The following is a 16,943-nucleotide window of genomic DNA, read 5'->3' on the forward strand; positions in this document are numbered from 1 at the left end:
TTGCATCAGATGCACCATGTTTTAAGTGTTTATATTGTTGAGGTTTATTTTAAGCACCAACACTATTTATGGCCCCCTTCCCTGAAGGGATACATCTTGATTTCACTTTTTTCTCCATTGAAGTTTGTCCATGCAATTTTTGATGGATTTGGATGAAACTTTTACAGATGGTGGACACAGATATGCAGTTGTGCCATCTGCTTCGTTTCACTTACTAACCCCAGTATTTACCGTGCAAGACCCAAAGTTTTTGGCCGCCTAAAAAGGGTGAATTTTTGGAAGAATGTCCGAAGCGGATGAATTTTCAAAAGTTTATAGAGTGTGCTATTTATTGTTGTCGAACCTTGTGTTCAACCCTGTCCCACTAACATTTACCCCACTCCCCCCCAAAAAAACTTGAAAAATGCATGAATGACATCACTGTGTTTGACCTTGCAATACCAAACTTTCTCATAGTTATTTCTAGATGCATGATTTACAACTTTTAATGTGTGGGGACCCATGCGTTTCTGCTTGCATAAACAACCAAGGTTAAAAATGACAATGGATGACACGGGATCCAATATAAAATAAGTGTAGGAAATATACTAATGTTTCAAAATGGGTTATAGTGTATATGTAAGGGCAATGTGTGCTAAGCCACCTTTCTAGTTTTAGCTTGGTTTTGATAAAAAGTATTCTGGGTGTTGACTTAGGGTGCTGTAGAATTAAACGTTTGTTTATAATATTAATTCCATGCATTTTTTACAGTTGTTTAAAGTATACTGTTTCACCTAAGTCATCTCTTTGTGTTTGTTTACAGATACTGATGCTGAGGTAATGGCAAAAACATATATATCTTAAAATCTGAAGGATGAATGACACTGAATGTTTTATAACTTTGAATCAATAATATAAAGTTCATTATAGTCATCACCAAGTTTTAAAGAAGTCTAATTCAAATATATACTTGACCAGTTGAGACTTTACCACTGGCAGGACGAATGAATTTCAATGAATGTTTAATTTCATGACAGTATGTACAGTAGGGAATTTGCAGGTCCCATCAAAAAAATGTTCTTATTTTATTTTTTGTTTGTTGTTTAACATCTTCAGAAATATGTCTTTTTTTACAATAATGACATCAATTAAGTTTCTTTTTTCAGTGTGTCAACATGTGATTGTTCAAAATTCAAATCCTCAATGGGACTAAATCTTATTTCATAAACAACACATCAATGATATTCTATTTTAGGTGTTTTAACAAGTGAATTTTCAATCTTCTACCTTGAGCAAAGTTTTTTTCACAAACATTGCAATGGTAGGGTTTTAGTTTAGTGTGGGTCAGCATGTGTTTTTTCAAATATTCCAAGTGGGCAAAGCTTTTATTACAAAGATCACAATGATGGGTTTTCTCTTTAATGTGAGTCATCATGTGCTTTTTTAAATCTCCATTTGTGGCACATCTTTTTTCACAAACATCACAACGATAAGGTTTCTCGTTGGTGTGAGTCATCATGTGCTTTTTCAAATCTCCAACTCGCCTGCTTTTTTTTTCACATATATCACATGTATAAGGTTTCTCTTTGGTGTGTGTCATTATGTGTGTTTTCAAATTTCCACAGTCATTAAATCGTTTCTCACAAATGTTACATTGATGAGGTTTCTCATTGGTGTGAATCCTCATGTGTCTTTTTAAAGTTTCCCTACGGGTAAACCTTTTTTCACAAACATCACATCGATGGGATTTGTCTTTGGTGTGTGTCAACATGTGTGTTTTTAATTCTTGCTTTATCTTAAATTGTTTTTCACAAACTTCACATCGACAAGGTTTCTCTTTAGTGTGTATCATCATGTGTGTTTTTAGGTATGCATTTGTGTTGAATCTTTTCTCACAAACATCACATTGATGGGGTTTCTCTTTCGTGTGTGTCAGCATGTGCGTTTTCAAATTTCCAAACTCAACAAATCTTTTTTCACAAACATCGCACCGATGAGGTTTCTCATTGGTGTGTGTTAACATGTGTCTTTTCAAATTTCCTCGTCGGCCAAATGTTTTGTCGCAAACAACACATTGATGTAGTTTCTCATTGCTGTGAGACAAAACATGTTTTTTCAAGTTACCACGCTGGCTAAATGTTTTCTCACAAACATTACATCTATAGGGCTTTTCTTCGGTGTGAATTAACATGTGTTTTTTCAAATTTCCACTGGTGCTGATTGTTTTTTCACAAATATCACATCGATAAGATTTCTTACTGATGGCTGTAGTCGTATGTTGTCGTAGATTTCCGCTTTGGATAAACGTTTTCTTGCAAATGTCATTTTGATCAGAACAAAAATCTTGAGAACCCATTTCTCTTGAAGTTGGTTAATCCAGTATTATATATTTTCAACAATTATTTGACTTACAAGTGCTGTAATCTAAAATATGATTTTAGAAGTTAACCAATTATTTCAACCGTTTTGTCGTTTGATTTTAAAAACAACGGAATACTATTTCCTATATTGTATGACACATATTTGGTTAGACAAAGTTATTACGTACCCAATCGTTGAAACAAGTGCAAATGAAATACACAATGTCATTTTTAGCTCACTATAACTGTCGATGACCACAAATGACCACATAAAATTAATGTTACATGTTTTAAGTTTGTAAAAACTATGTTTAAAACTAAATTAAATTTGTTGTGTCAGTAAGCATAATTGTGTATCTCGGTGATCATACAGGATTGTTTAGGATGCTGCAAGTTTGTGGCATGTTTATCCTACTTTTGAGTAGAAAGCTCTTCAATATGTTATTCAAACACAAAAACATGTCAACATAACAATGTGATCAATCGGGCGATTATTTTTTACCTTACAAAACGAAAAAAATAAAAAATTTAAAACAACTTTTTTACAAATTTTGACGTATGAAGAACTCAAGTAGTTAAATTACGTGTTATTGTACAAAAACATAAAATACGGCTGTAGGCTAATCTAACTAAAGCGAGAGCATGCGCAAAAGTCTATGTGCTAAATAACATACCCGACGTCGTTTTTAGCTCACAGTGACCGTCGATGGCCATAAATCACCACATAAATTTATTGTAACCTATTTTAGATTCAAAAAAGCTTGGTATGAATCTAAATTAAATAATATTTTGTTAGTAAACATGATTTTGCATCACGGCAATCATACAGGATTGCTTAGGATGTTGTTGCATAGATTTATGGCATGTTTATCTTGCGTTCATGTTTTTGTAGCATGTAGTCCCCTGTGCTGGTTAGAATGTACATTTTAAATGCACTTAATTACAATATTTAGGCACAAAAAAACAGAACATACAATCAAATAATGCAATAAATATTTAAATTTGAGGCAAATAGCGTACCATTATTTATTTTTGGCAAATGAACTAACTTTTTCAAATCAGAAACCCGCACACAGCGATAACACAAGCTGCTTGATAGGCAGAAAAACGCTCGGTAGGCGATCGCTCGCTCACTTCTACGAGACTTGAGCGCCCGAAATCAGTCAAGCACGAAACCAGACAGAAAAAATGAAACAAACAAACTTACGCAGGTTTGAGCGAGCGCGCTCCGCACAGTGTAAACGGGCCTTTAACGCTGCGCAGCTTTTTCCGGCTTGGTGATTGTTCAGTGCAATTGTGTAGTGCTTTTACTTTTACCAAATGTTTCTTGACAAACGATTCCTGTAAGCTGAACTAAAATAGAAATGAAATGTTTTTGTTGAGCCGTTTAAAAGGTGAAACATATTTCTAAATTTGTTTAATGAGACTGTATCACTGAACAGGGTAAATTACACAAACGAATTGTAAGGTCATAACACTAACGTATACACAAATTCCAAGCTAGAAGAGTGGTTTTGCTTAATACTGCCAATTTATTTTTATATGTCCTACTTACGACTCTTTACTGTACACTAGGGGTGTGCAACCTTTTTCGTCGGTGGGCCATAAAACCAATTTCGGATACCAAGCAAGCGAGGGCGATTTTTTTCAAGTAAACAGTCAATTTAAAGTTCTTTCAAAGCATAAATACATTTATTTTCTAAAACATACAGAGTTTCGCCGCAACATTGGCTTTCACAACAAAATAATTGTTTACCCGAAAAAGGGACCATTGCGTCACATTCGGTGAAGTGCAAACTGTTGTATGGCCCAGTGGTTGGAAAACGCTGGTTTAGCTTATACTAGTTTAGTTAGTATAGCAACTTAGGAGATTTACCAAAAACTAGAGGAAAAATGTGCAGAATTTTCAAAAGAATTATTATTTTCTTTGAATCAGTGTGTTGGCGAGGGCCACACTAATTAGATTGGCGGGCCGGATTATGGCCCGCGGGCCGGTTTACTGCCCTGCTATACACCAACAACAACCAAACTGCAAAGCTAAATTCTTGACTGAAGTTACAGGCAAACCGGCATCAACTGGCTTCGTAATGTGGCAGTCAGCTGTGCAACAATTTCCTTTTCCTGTGTGTCTGATTACAAGCGTCATTTATAATGTGCGGGTAGGTTGATCGCCGTAGGGTTACTTGAAGCAAATCCAACATAACAAACCACTAGTTAAGCTGTACGTTCTTAACATATTATACGAACAAATTACCATAACAAAACCAAAAAGACAGAGGTTTTTACCTCGCTGCTGAAAAGTCCCTCTACTCGGCTTACATATAACTAGTTGTTGCTTATGCATGAAATAAATTAAAAAGTAATGAGGTTGTGTAGCTGCGGCCATTTGTAAGTTCTGATAAGACTGGCTCGAATTCAGAGCAATCAGTGACCAGTCAAATGCTACTTAGTCTTTCTACATGAAACGTAAAACAGTTTGCTTGCCCAGTCAGTAGGTGCAACAATCCTATTATTCATTTAACAGTTCCCTCAAACAGAAACACAATCTTGACTGTCGTGCAATTACACTTTGTATTGTAGCAAACATGTCACTCTAGTAATACACACATTGTTCACCACCTAAAGTAATAAACAGTTTCGGTCTAAAGCTGCTTTCATAACTAGAAAGCCTACTATGTCTCGGACATTTACTGTGCGCACCGATGCGTGTAACTAGACCAGTCATGAAGTGACGTCAGTGCGTAGTTGTCGTCACGGTCAAGCGGACACGAAAAAGGGCTGGCAGATGTAATTTCTCGTGCTAAAGTTGTTTCTAATGCTTGAGGCCTTTTATTGTACTATCCCTCTATGTAAGCCGTTACAGCAGTGATTCCCAAACTTTTTCATATTTTTTTTAAAACGGCCCCTTTGCCATTATTTCGAGGGCTCGCGGTCGTTAAGCCTAAATGTGTATTTCATAAAAACGAAAGTTGATTGCAGTATTTTAGACAGTTATGCAAAATTGCGCAAAAAATCATTCAAAGACAGCATGAGACATCACAAACAGGACAAAAAACATTACGATTGTGCGCGAACAATTGCATTTTTGATAGTTGTCATTCAATAAAAGCCATTGTTTAGCAATGGAGACAGTCGATTATCATTTCTACTTTGATTTTAAAGTTATTTAGTGGCACAATTACTGAGGCCAAGATTGTAGAATTACTTCAACCGCTTCGCGGTCCCCCCAAAATTGCCTCACGGACCCCTAAGGGACCGCGGACCCCAGTTTGGGAACCGCTGCTTTACAGGGACCATTCTTAACACAACGAGTGACCTGATTTAAAGCGTTGGAATGCCTTTGCTTTGTTCATAAATGTAATACAAATAAAATTACCGTTAGCAGCAATAAAGTTCCTTACCTGCTTATGCTTTTGTCCATTCAAACGTTCATTAACTGGACAACTGTGGCTATTAGTTGCAACGAGCACAACGAATACATTAACCAGATGACTATTGAACAAGTCAATGGTAGCCTGCAGTATAAACGTTTGGCTGTTACTAGCAAACATTAAAGTAGGTCGTATTGAGCAAACATTGGCCGACCGCGGAAATTAACACATACACTCTAAAAAAATGAATGAAGTTTGAATGAAATTTCCTGCCAACCTTTTAAAGATTGAACCGATTTGAATAATTCACTTGATTCATTTTTTTAAATGAATGGAAAGATTCAATTCGGCAGTTTTTAATCTTTTTTTGAATCATTTGTTTTATTGAGATTTTTGAATGATTAGAATAGTTGAAACCTCACATGAAAAATCTTTTAAATACTGAAATCTTCAGTGGTGTCTTTTTATTGTGAAACGAAATGCATAAATCACACCACATGTACACTGACACATCAGAGAGGCAGTGATCACAGCACATTGTGTTAAAACTTGAAACAGGTGCACTTCAAAAGAAAGCAAACATCTTTTCAAATGCACACAACAAGTCTGGCCCTTCTGGCCAAATGTCACTGGCGATTCCAAATTAAGAAAGAACTCGTCAGGTTAAACCTTTGGCCCAACGATCCCAAAACAAATCGCAGAAAAGTATAATCTTGTCGTTTCATGTTTAGGGATGGCATTTGAACAGGTATAATGCTGATAGATTCTCTGTAAAAGCAAAATATTAGCAGTTGGTTAGTGCTAAATGCTCCCTTATTTCAAACAATAGTTTGTCACAAACCCACAACACATATTGTTATAACAATGTGCAAATCAACATTTTATGCTAAAGTTTATCGCAGTGCTTATTTTGTAGATGTTTTCATAACCCTTTTCCATCATTGCTAAATCAACGTTTAAAACAGGTAGAAATAACGTTAAACATCTATTATCAATACACACAGAACACCAGTGCCAAAACTTAAATAAAATAAATAGTATCTTACTTTTCATCTCTTCTTCAATTGCCATGTCAATTGGGCTCTTTTCGTTTGAATAACAATCACTTGATATCCAGTGAGCAAATTTCCTTTTCCTTCATTATCTTTATATCGCATCCACTTAGATGTAACCATTCTCATTTTACCGACTATAAATAATCGACGTTTTTTTTACAACAAAACTGCTGGAAGAGCAATACTCGGTTAAACATCATGCCTGGCAGCAATAGCCTATTTCAATTCCGAAAACCGCTTAGCAGCATATTCGCGCACTTTTCGCGATATAATGGCTGCCAGATACTAAGGCATGCTGGGCAACTTTTGAGCGAGGGGAGTTCGTGAGGATGGAATGCATTGTTAGCCATAATTCAATTATGACCTCACCAACGAACTGGCCAATCGGAGCGCCTTCTCATTTCTCTACGATTGGCGCGCAAATTCATAGTAGGAAAAAAGGGAATCTCGCACCCAATAAAAAACTTTTTTCTCGCAATTTCGGTACTGTAAATGAAAACTTGACACAAAGACGCCGTGAAAGATTGAAAAAGACTTGTATCTTTCAAAAGATTCACAAAAATGAATGAAGTTTTTTTAGAGTGTAGGTTTAGATAGTAAATAGTCGTAAGATAATAAATACTCGTGATACTGGAACCTCTAAAATTTTCTGCACTATAGGAAGCAAATGACTTGTTGAAAACCAAGACACGCTGTCAGAATTTGCAACAATTTAGTTTATGAGCCACCCGGTACAACAAAAGTGTTACTCACCAGATTTTTATTTAAAAAGCAACACATTTAATTATTGAATGCAGCAATTTGTTTTAAGGCGGGAAGTATAACATTCAATAGTAATAGACTTGTACTACCACAAAGTCTACAAAAACGAGCTTTGGGTGTGTGCACTGATGCGACGAACTGGAACATTCGTGTAGTGACGTCAGTGCGCAGTTGTCGGGACCTAAATCTTACAGATGTGGGTTAAGTTGTATTCACTTAGCTTTGTAAATAATCACATAGCTTTAGCGAAACAACATGAAATTTACGCTACTTGTCGCTTTGGCATGCTCTCAAAAGAAACAATCTAGACAACCACTACAACGTTATAAGAAATGCATCCAGTCATGATTTATTTAACGATGTGTTGTATTGTTGACTAGGTTTACACAACAAAAAACATTAATTGGTGGCAAACATGGTTTAACATTTGATATTATTTTTCTGGTTTTTCTAGAGTGTGTATCATCATAGATTTATTTCAAATTTTATCTTCTGTTAAGCCTCTACTTTTTCTTTAGTGTGTGTCAACATGTGCCTTTTTAAATGACTACTTTGGTTAAAGCTTTTTTCACAAACATCACATCGATAAGGTTTTTCTTTGGTGTGTGTCAACATGTGCGTTTTCAAATGACCACCTTGATGAAAGCATTTTTCGCAAACATCACATCGATGAGGTTTTTCTTTGGTGTGTGTCAAGATGTGCGTTTTTAAATTTCCACTTAAACTAAATCTTTTTTCACAAACATCACATCGATAAGGTTTTTCTTTGGTGTGTGTCAACATGTGCCTTTTCAAAGTTGTACTTGCGCAGAAGCGTTTTGCGCATACAATGCATCGATGAGGCTTCTCTTTGGTGTGTGTCAACATGTGTCTTTTCAAATTTCCAACGATACTAAATCTCTTTTCACAAACATTACACTGATGAGGTTTCTCTTTAGTGTGTGTCAACATGTGTCTTTTCAAGTCTCCACTTGTGCGAAATCTTTTCTCGCAAACATCACAAACATGGGCATTCACATGGGTGTGTGTCAACATGTGCCGTTTTAAACTTCTTCTTAAACTGAATGTTTTTTCACAAACGTCACATCGATGAGGTTTCTCTTTGTTGTGTGTCAACATGTGGCTATTTAAATGTCCATGTCGGCGAAACCGTTTTTCACAAAGAACACATTCATGAGGTTTCTCATTTGTGTGAATCAACATATGTCTTTTTAAATCTCCCTTTTGAGCAAACCTTTTTTTGCAAACATCACATCGATGAGGTATCTGTTTAGTTTGAGTCAACATGTTACTATCCTGTGTTCTGCAAACAAGAATACGACATTCAAAAAATAAGATAGACACTTAAAAACTTTGGCTATTTTATGATCTCAGTCATTCTGTTTTTTCATGTAAATGGGGACAACCCCCTTAACACTGTACAGTGAAGGTGCAGCTGCAGCAGCGCTCCAACCGCCAATACTGTAATGTAATGATTTAATGCTCGCCTAAAGAAATCAGTTTAAAGCAGCTTCAAACTCGTTTTCAGTCTGCATTGCTCTCTAAACATGGTACATAGGCTACAATCTGTGCGTTTCTTAAGTCTTTAGCTTTAACCAGAACTCAAGTTAACCCATTTACCCGATTCAAAGCGTTGGAAAACCGTCAGTTTCTACATAAATGCAATACAAACAAATGTACCGCTTATCGCGATAAAGTATCTAACCTGCTACACAGTACAGAAATTAAATCAATAAATATTACGTGTAAAAAATATTCTTCCCAAATATATTTTTGCGGTCACATTAGTTTTTTTTTCAACTAGCAGAAATGCCGTATTGGCAAGAGAAATGACGACATCGCTACTCACATATGTATGACAAGTCAACTTTAACGGCGTTCACTGAACAGGTGACATTAAGATGCGATGGGCCGTTGCAGATATACACACACACACACACACACATTCATAAGTAGCAAAAAAAAACTAACACAATCAATAAAGTCGTTCCAACAAACGGATCTACTTACTGACACAAACCCAACTAAGCTACTGTAACTGATGGTTGTGTGAACACGAAATAATTTAAATAATATTCAGTTGCGCAACTGCGAATTATTTTGTACGTTTCCATATTTTTCAGAAAAAAAAGTCAGAAAATCAAGCAAGGGCAAACATTACTGCATGGCGTTGCTGCATAAAACGAAAAAAAAACACTTAACAAGTCAGAAAACTTGATTGTTCGTGCACCACTAACAGTCTAGCAAATTGAAAAATCGCTTGCAAACGCTAACGCAAGGCTGATATAATACTAAAATGCTATTGTCTCTGTTAACAGTCGGTGTCTGGACGCCTGAGCCTCGATAAGCGATAGACAAAAAAAGATAGCAGTTCAATCCAGAAACTTAAATGCAAAGTATCAAAAGGGTGTAAAAAAGGTGTTGGTTCTGTCAAACATGCTGTGTATATGGACGGCAGTGAAACATAAAACACATCCATATTTAAATCTGAATTTTACTAAACAGTCAGATTTACAGAGATAACCAGATTTTTCTAAAGTTATAACGGTTATTAAAAGTAGCACAACATATGAAAGCGAAAACAATTAATCCACGCGTTTCAAATGTATGCAAAGCCAAATTCTCGACTTAAGTTATAAGCTAACTAGCATCAACTGGCTTCGATGTGGCAGTCTTCTGCACAACAATTTCCTTTTCAGACGTGTCTGATTACAGACGTCATTTATCTTGTTGCAATTAAAAAATCACTATATTTCAGTTCAAGATGTACACTCGTATTAGCACAAAGCTTAAAATGTCTGGGGCAATGACTATGTGCACTGATGCGTGGTAGTTGACCATCGGTGAAGTGACGTCAGCGCGCAGTTGTCGTCACGGTTACGTAGACATATGCAAATGCGAGAAAAAAAAGTCAAAAAAACAAAACCAATAACTCACCAACTTTATTCCGCCAAAGTTTTATTGTTTCAAATAGTAACTCACCAACCGTACTGCGTTACGGAAAACCCCTCAACTAAGCTACCAAGACCAGTTGTTGCGCATACGTGAAATATTTTAGAAAATAATTGGTTGTACAGCTGCGCCTTCTAAATTTTGTATGTTTTGATATGACTCTTTTAAAATCAGAAAACCAGTTAAATGCTGCATAGTGTTTCCGCATGCTTCTGCATTAAACGTAAACTATCCTGAATAAACTGTTGCTGCCAGACATATTGTATCAACAATATTTTAGCTTTTCCAGCAGTCTTCAATAAAGTATGCCAACCTCTCGATATCCCCCATACGAGACACCTTCACCAGGGTAATGACATAAATTGCAAACACAAGTTATTATAAAGCAAAAAGGGCGACGAAACACACACAAAAAAGGCGGTAGTAAAAAACGCAGTGGCTTGTGAAAGCCGGTTTCTCTCGCTAACCTCCCCGTATTGCCGATGTAAATATCGTTGCACTGTTCACATGGGACTGCGTACACCACACCCGTTGCCGCGTTTATTGTATCTACATTAGAAGCTATAATGTCTGAACGTTTGTCAAAACTGGAATTAATAAAATTAAAACTGATCTTATCACCAGAATTGATCAAAAAAAGTAATTTACCCCTTTATTTATTTTATGTTTGATCAAATGGAAGAATATGTGTAAAAAAAGTGACAAAACTTTCACGCCGACTCTTCGGTAAAAAATACCAATATGTAGTAATAATTTACGCTTGACTCGCTTCATTTACATTTTTTTAACTTGAGTTAGGTCATAAACAACCACAGCAGACCATTAGTAAACTATTTAATTATTTAACCTATCCACTAGCGTTACCTCGCTACTGAAAATTCCTTAACTGAGTAATCAGTTGTGCAGCAGTTACCCACCACTTTTGCACGTTCCCGTATTACAGGAAGAAATTCGACTCTGTCGTTTGAAATCAAAGCAAACGATCAGCGACGAGTTGAATCCTGCATGTGGTGGTTATGGTGAACTTACTGTTCTGAAAAATGCCATTTCTGCTGAAGCTAGCGCATGCATTGAAATCCAATTTAAATATCAAATATGCGTTCAGTTACTGTCGTGTATGCGACCCTTCTTGTGTGGCGAACCTTTTATTGTAAAAATAGTAGAACAAAGCGGCTACGATTAGGCAAACGAAAATGCACAAAGTGTCTGCTACCACCTGTTCTGCCACGCAAGTTACACATTGTCACAGTTTTGGCAAAATGAACACAAAACACTTCAACATACGAACTGCTGGGTAAAGTTATTTGGATTAGTAACAATTGTTTCCATTAGCTTTACATTGCCAATGAATCAACTATTGTGAAACAATAATGTCAATCAGGTAAAACATTTACCGTATTTTAAGCAACCTGGGCTGGTTAGCAGTACAAAAAAATTTCATCATAGGAAATAAAATCGTGCATGTTGTTATAAAACACTTTGGCAAGGAGTAAATTTTGTTTGAAAAATATGATCAGCATCAACAATAATATATGTGGCATGAAATACGAGTGCCCGTACAAAAATAACAAGGGACAAATATGAAAAACAAAACAGTTTTTTAACTTCTAATAGTGACAAATGTATATCTTTTTTCATTTCAATTAACATGTACGGATCCTCGTTAGCGTGCATTTTTGCGTTTAAATCATAGTAATTATTCTCCATCGAAAACGCGATTTGAGTACTGTTAATTTTAATACTTTTCAAAACAATCATTTGGATTTTGAGAAGTTTTCTACGAAAGCAAAATTATTAAACGAACATCACATCATAAGGTATCACATCGGTGTGTGTTATTATGTGCGTCTTTTTTTCATTTGAGTGTACCCGCATGTGTGATCTTAAAAGTCCAGTGTGGGCAAATCGTTTTTTACAAATATGACATTGATGCGGTTTTTCTTTGGTGTGAATCGAAATGTGTGTTTTCAAACTTCCACTATGGGCAAATCTTTTTTCACAAATATGACATTGATGGTTTTTTTCATTTGTATGTGTCAACATGTGTGTTTTCAAGACTCCACTTTGTGCAAATCTTTTTTCACAAACATCACATCGATGAGGTTTCTCATTTGTGTGAATCAATATGTGTGTTTTCAAATATCCAGCATGGGAAAAACTTTTTTCACAAATATGACATCGATGGGATTTCTCTTTGGTGTGAATCAACATGTGTCTTTTCAAGTTTCCACTAACGGCAAACTGTTTTTCACAAATATGACATTGATAAGGTTTCTCTTTCGTGTGAATCAACATGTGTCTTTTCAAACCTTCTTTTTGACTAAATCTTTTCTCACAAATTTCACATCCATGTGCTTTCTCATTTGTGTGTGTCAACATGTGTGTTTTTAAAGAACTCCGTAAGGCGAATCTTTTCTCACAAACATCACATCGATGTAGTTTCTCACTGGTGTGTGTAACTAGGTGTTTTTTCAAATAATCACGTCGGTTGAATCTTTTTCTACAAACATGACATTCGTGAGCTTTCTCATTGGTGTGTGTCAACATGTGACTTTTCAAATTAGTACTTCTAGGAAATCTTTTTTCACAAACATGACATTCATGGGCTATTTTATTGGTCTGCTTCAACAAGGGCGTTTTGGATGTTACACTTTCAGAAAGTTTCTTATTATTGTGGGTTGACTTGCGTGTTATTGAAAGAGGATGATTCCCGCTAGTTTGTTGGAAGTTTGTAGACAAACCAAACGTCTTTTCATTTTGCAAGGATGATTGATTGGAGTCCGAATCCCAGGAAATCATTTTCTTTCAAGTTGGGTACTCAATATTCAATGTTGTCAAAATTGTTCCTATTACCTGCACTTTATATGCTAACCTCACTCTATAAAAAAAACGAAAATGTCAAGCACAAATAATGTTTGTGACACAGTAGCTGTTGTAAGATTCCAAGGGTATATTTCGCCAACCCTTGCTTTCATACCACTTAAACCCACTAAATTTGTAACGCCAAAAATACACACTTTAACTCCACTAGCCTGTCGGTACAACAATTACCTTAACTTCCCCGATTATTCTCTAAAAACGCCTGAGTGGCAGTACTACACTTCTCAAACTTTCTTTCTCGACCAAAGAAATGAGTCAAAACGTTTCGGCTAAAACTCGCCACTCGTGCTAGCACTAGACAACCAGAAATCCCTGAGGCTGCTACTGTGCGCATCGATGCGTATAATTTGACCGTTCTTGAAGCCACGTCAGTGCGTGGTTGTCCTCACGGTTGAGTAGACATGACCAACTTATGCTGACATACAGCGGTTAAAGATTTTGTCAGTTGTTTCGTGCATAAATTGAGTCTTACCTGTGGTGTTGCGATATTTTATATATCGCACGAAGGCAGTACTGTTAAAATGACAAGTAATTTACGTCACAAGACCTTGGTTACTGGGAAGTCACTTACATAAAAAAATAGGATTGTGTTGAGCCATGTTGAGGGTTTCAAATGGTCTTACAGCGCCTTTAATCAAACATTTCGTTTTGAGGGTAAATTGACGTAGTGAAAACGTTTTAGTGCATCGATGCAGTAGTCCATCTGTAGGCGTGACCCATTGTGTTTTTAATGACCAATCTAGTTTATACGTTTTCTTAAGTCGCTCATGTTTATTTTAGTGGATCGCCATTTCTTTAAATAATCTTTAATGGGATTACTAACGAAATCGAAATTTCCGTCCGCATTTTTGAAAGGTCAAGCTAAACCTCTCTGCAGTGTACATAACGTTTGCATTTCACCGCTAAATAAGTTCTTGATGTAGGTAATTAAATAGGACTTAGGTCGCAACATCTGGGGCCTTTTATAATATCTTGTATTGATGCAATCGTTGACTCGAACTCATGTTAACGCGTTTATTGAGCTGATTGCGTTGGAATAGCGATAGTTTCTGCATATATGCAATACAACCAAACTTACAATAAGACTATTTATTGCGTTAAACAAGATGTTGCTGTAAGGATAAAACCTTCGCCTGCCTGTTCATAACTTATTGGACTATTGTATGCTGCAGGTATTGATTGTTTGTTTGTTGATTCGAATCTGCTTGCAAACTCTAAACGAATTGATTATAGAACTGAAATGTCTCTGCGAACAGTCAATGTCTGGACAGCCGTGCTTTGAGAAGCAATAGACACAAAAATAGCAGTTTAATCCAAAAATTTGAATGCAAAGAACCAAAGGGGCGTAAAAAAGTTCGTCGTTTATCTCACACATGCTGTCTACATGCATTGCAGTGAAAAATACAACACATTCACATTTACATCTGAATCTAACTAAATTCTGAATCTAAAGCCAAATTCTGACTAAAGTTGTAACCTAACTACCGTCAACTGGCTTCTCAATGTGGCAGTCAGCTGCACAACAATTTCTTTTTCAGACGTGTCTGATTACAAGCGTCATTTATCTGGTTGCAGTTCAGTTTCCCGCTCAAGATTCTTGAACAAACAACAACAATAATTCACCAACTTTATTCCGGCAAAGTTTTATTTTTTGCTCACCAACCTTCGCTACGGAAAACCTCTCAACTACGCTAGCAAGACCAGTTGTTGCGCATACATGAACTATTTTACAAAATAATTAGTTGTACAGCTGCGCCCTCTAAATTTTTAATTTTTTGATATGACTCTTTCAAAATCAGAAAACCAGTTAAATGCTGCATAGCGTTTCCGCATGCTTCTGCATTAAACGTAAACTAGCCTAAATATACTGTTGCTTCCAGGCATATTGTATTCGATGTCTATGCGACACACCTTCATCAGGGTAATGACATAAATTGCAAACACAGGTTATTATAAAGCGAAAAGGGCGGCGAAACACACACACAAAGGACGGTGGTAAAAAAAAACGCAGTGCGCATCTATGGTCGAGTGATAACACCTAGCTCAATGGTGCGAAAGCGGCCGATAAGTAATCGGTATTAGAACGTCCGTTTCAACGTTTATCGTTTTGGTGTGAGTATGTTCCACGACTCCGGGAAACCTCGCTTGTGAAAGTCGGTTTCTCTTGCTAACACCTTGATCAAAACCTAATAATTTTTCTTCATTCAAAAAAACAATGTGATTCAAATTTATATTCTTTTTGAAGACTGTGCAGTATATTTTGAATGTTATGTTTTTAAGTTCTTTGGTATCTTCTATATCATATATATAATGGCATTTTAGTTGCGATTGATGGGTTGAAAATAATGGAAGCTTTATATCTATCTTTTTCAGCATCTTCTACTGTGGGCAAGGTTCTTTTCACAAACACCACAAGGGTGGGTCTTTTTAGTGTGAGTAAACATGTGGTTTTTTTAATGTTCAAATCTGGGCTAAATCTTTTCCCACAAACATCACATCAATGGGTTTTCTTTGCTGTGTGGAAATGAGTCTTCAAATAATATGATGGAATTTCTCACTGGTTTGAATTAACATATTTATATTTCCTCTTATGGCATTTTTTCCCACAAACACCCCAATGATAAGACTACTCTTTGGTGTGAGTGAACATATGGTCTTTTTATGTTCCAATCTCGGCAACCCTTTTTTTCACAAACATGATATCGATAGAGTTTCTCTGTTGTGTGTGTTAACATGTGTGCTTTTAAATTTCCATTTTGACTAAATCTCTTTTCACAGACATGACATTGATAAGGCTTCTCATTGGTGTGTGTGTCGACTAGTGCAGCGCTCTTCAACCTTTTTTGGCAATTTTCAAGCAACTTTGTAAACCCTACACATGGTAATTTTTAATTGCGCACGTAAAGTAAAACAGTCAATTAATGGTTACTTGCCTGGTCACGTGAGTTATTGTTATACTAACTAGACCAATGGTAGACAGCTTGTCGACGTGAACATGTAAACTGAAATGCATGTACTGGCGGCCGTGATGTAAATAAAACACGGTACGTATTTGGATTGTAAAACTAGCACGTCACTATGACGTCATCATAGAACTTTACAGGCCTTAAAAAAACGCCATTTTGTGAAATATTCATTGTAGCGAGCCCAAACTTTACACATGACGTCATCATACATTCTGATGACGTCATGCAAAAAATGACGTCAATCGCTCATCATTAACACAACTTTTTTGCATCTTAAACTGAGTTAACCTTGTGACGCGACCAACGCAATCACAACAGTCGCGTCTCTGCCGTGAAACAGGAGTTAGGTACACTCCCGAAATAATATTTAAAATGGCAATGATGAATGATTGCACCCAAAGCAAGAAACCGTGCATGGAAATGCATGTTCATATGGTTCCACCCGCGCGTGATCATGCTGACCCAATTACAAGTCACCAACAGCCGTAAATCAAATGAACAATAATATGTGGAGATGTGAATTGCGATGCCCAAAAAGAATATTGCAGAACATTGGATCAGGTTCGATGGAAAAGGCAATTCTTTACAAAGCGACAATCCCGATATCGATGGAAAGGC

At 36.4% G+C, this 16,943-nt stretch overlaps 2 protein-coding genes across 2 annotated transcripts; both read right to left on the bottom strand.

Moving 5' to 3' along the window:
* Positions 1–610: 610 nt before the first annotated feature.
* LOC145218171 (uncharacterized) lies at positions 611–11,537 on the bottom strand. The gene is made up of 3 exons (XM_080085568.1): positions 8,035–11,537; positions 3,676–3,692; positions 611–2,339 (listed from the first exon to the last, which is right to left on the bottom strand). The coding sequence occupies exons 1-3, from the start codon at positions 8,812–8,814 to the stop codon at positions 1,226–1,228; spliced, it is 1,911 nt and encodes a 636-aa protein (XP_079941694.1). The 5' UTR covers positions 8,815–11,537; the 3' UTR covers positions 611–1,225.
* Positions 11,538–11,605: 68 nt separating this feature from the next.
* Positions 11,606–15,348, bottom strand: LOC145217832 (uncharacterized). The gene has a single exon (XM_080085174.1). The coding sequence runs from the start codon at positions 13,276–13,278 to the stop codon at positions 12,274–12,276; it is 1,005 nt and encodes a 334-aa protein (XP_079941300.1). The 5' UTR covers positions 13,279–15,348; the 3' UTR covers positions 11,606–12,273.
* Between the last annotated feature and the right edge of the window lie 1,595 nt (positions 15,349–16,943).

The sequence above is a fragment of the Phallusia mammillata genome, chromosome 3 (assembly GCF_965637545.1).
Source record: "Phallusia mammillata chromosome 3, kaPhaMamm4.hap1.1, whole genome shotgun sequence".
Lineage (NCBI taxonomy): Eukaryota > Metazoa > Chordata > Ascidiacea > Phlebobranchia > Ascidiidae > Phallusia > Phallusia mammillata.

Excerpts from the sequence above, each read along its gene's own strand:
- LOC145218171 (XM_080085568.1), bottom strand. The coding sequence starts at position 8,814 with ATGTTGACTCAAACTAAACAGATACCTCATCGATGTGATGTTTGCAAA.
- LOC145217832 (XM_080085174.1), bottom strand. The coding sequence starts at position 13,278 with ATGATTTCCTGGGATTCGGACTCCAATCAATCATCCTTGCAAAATGAA.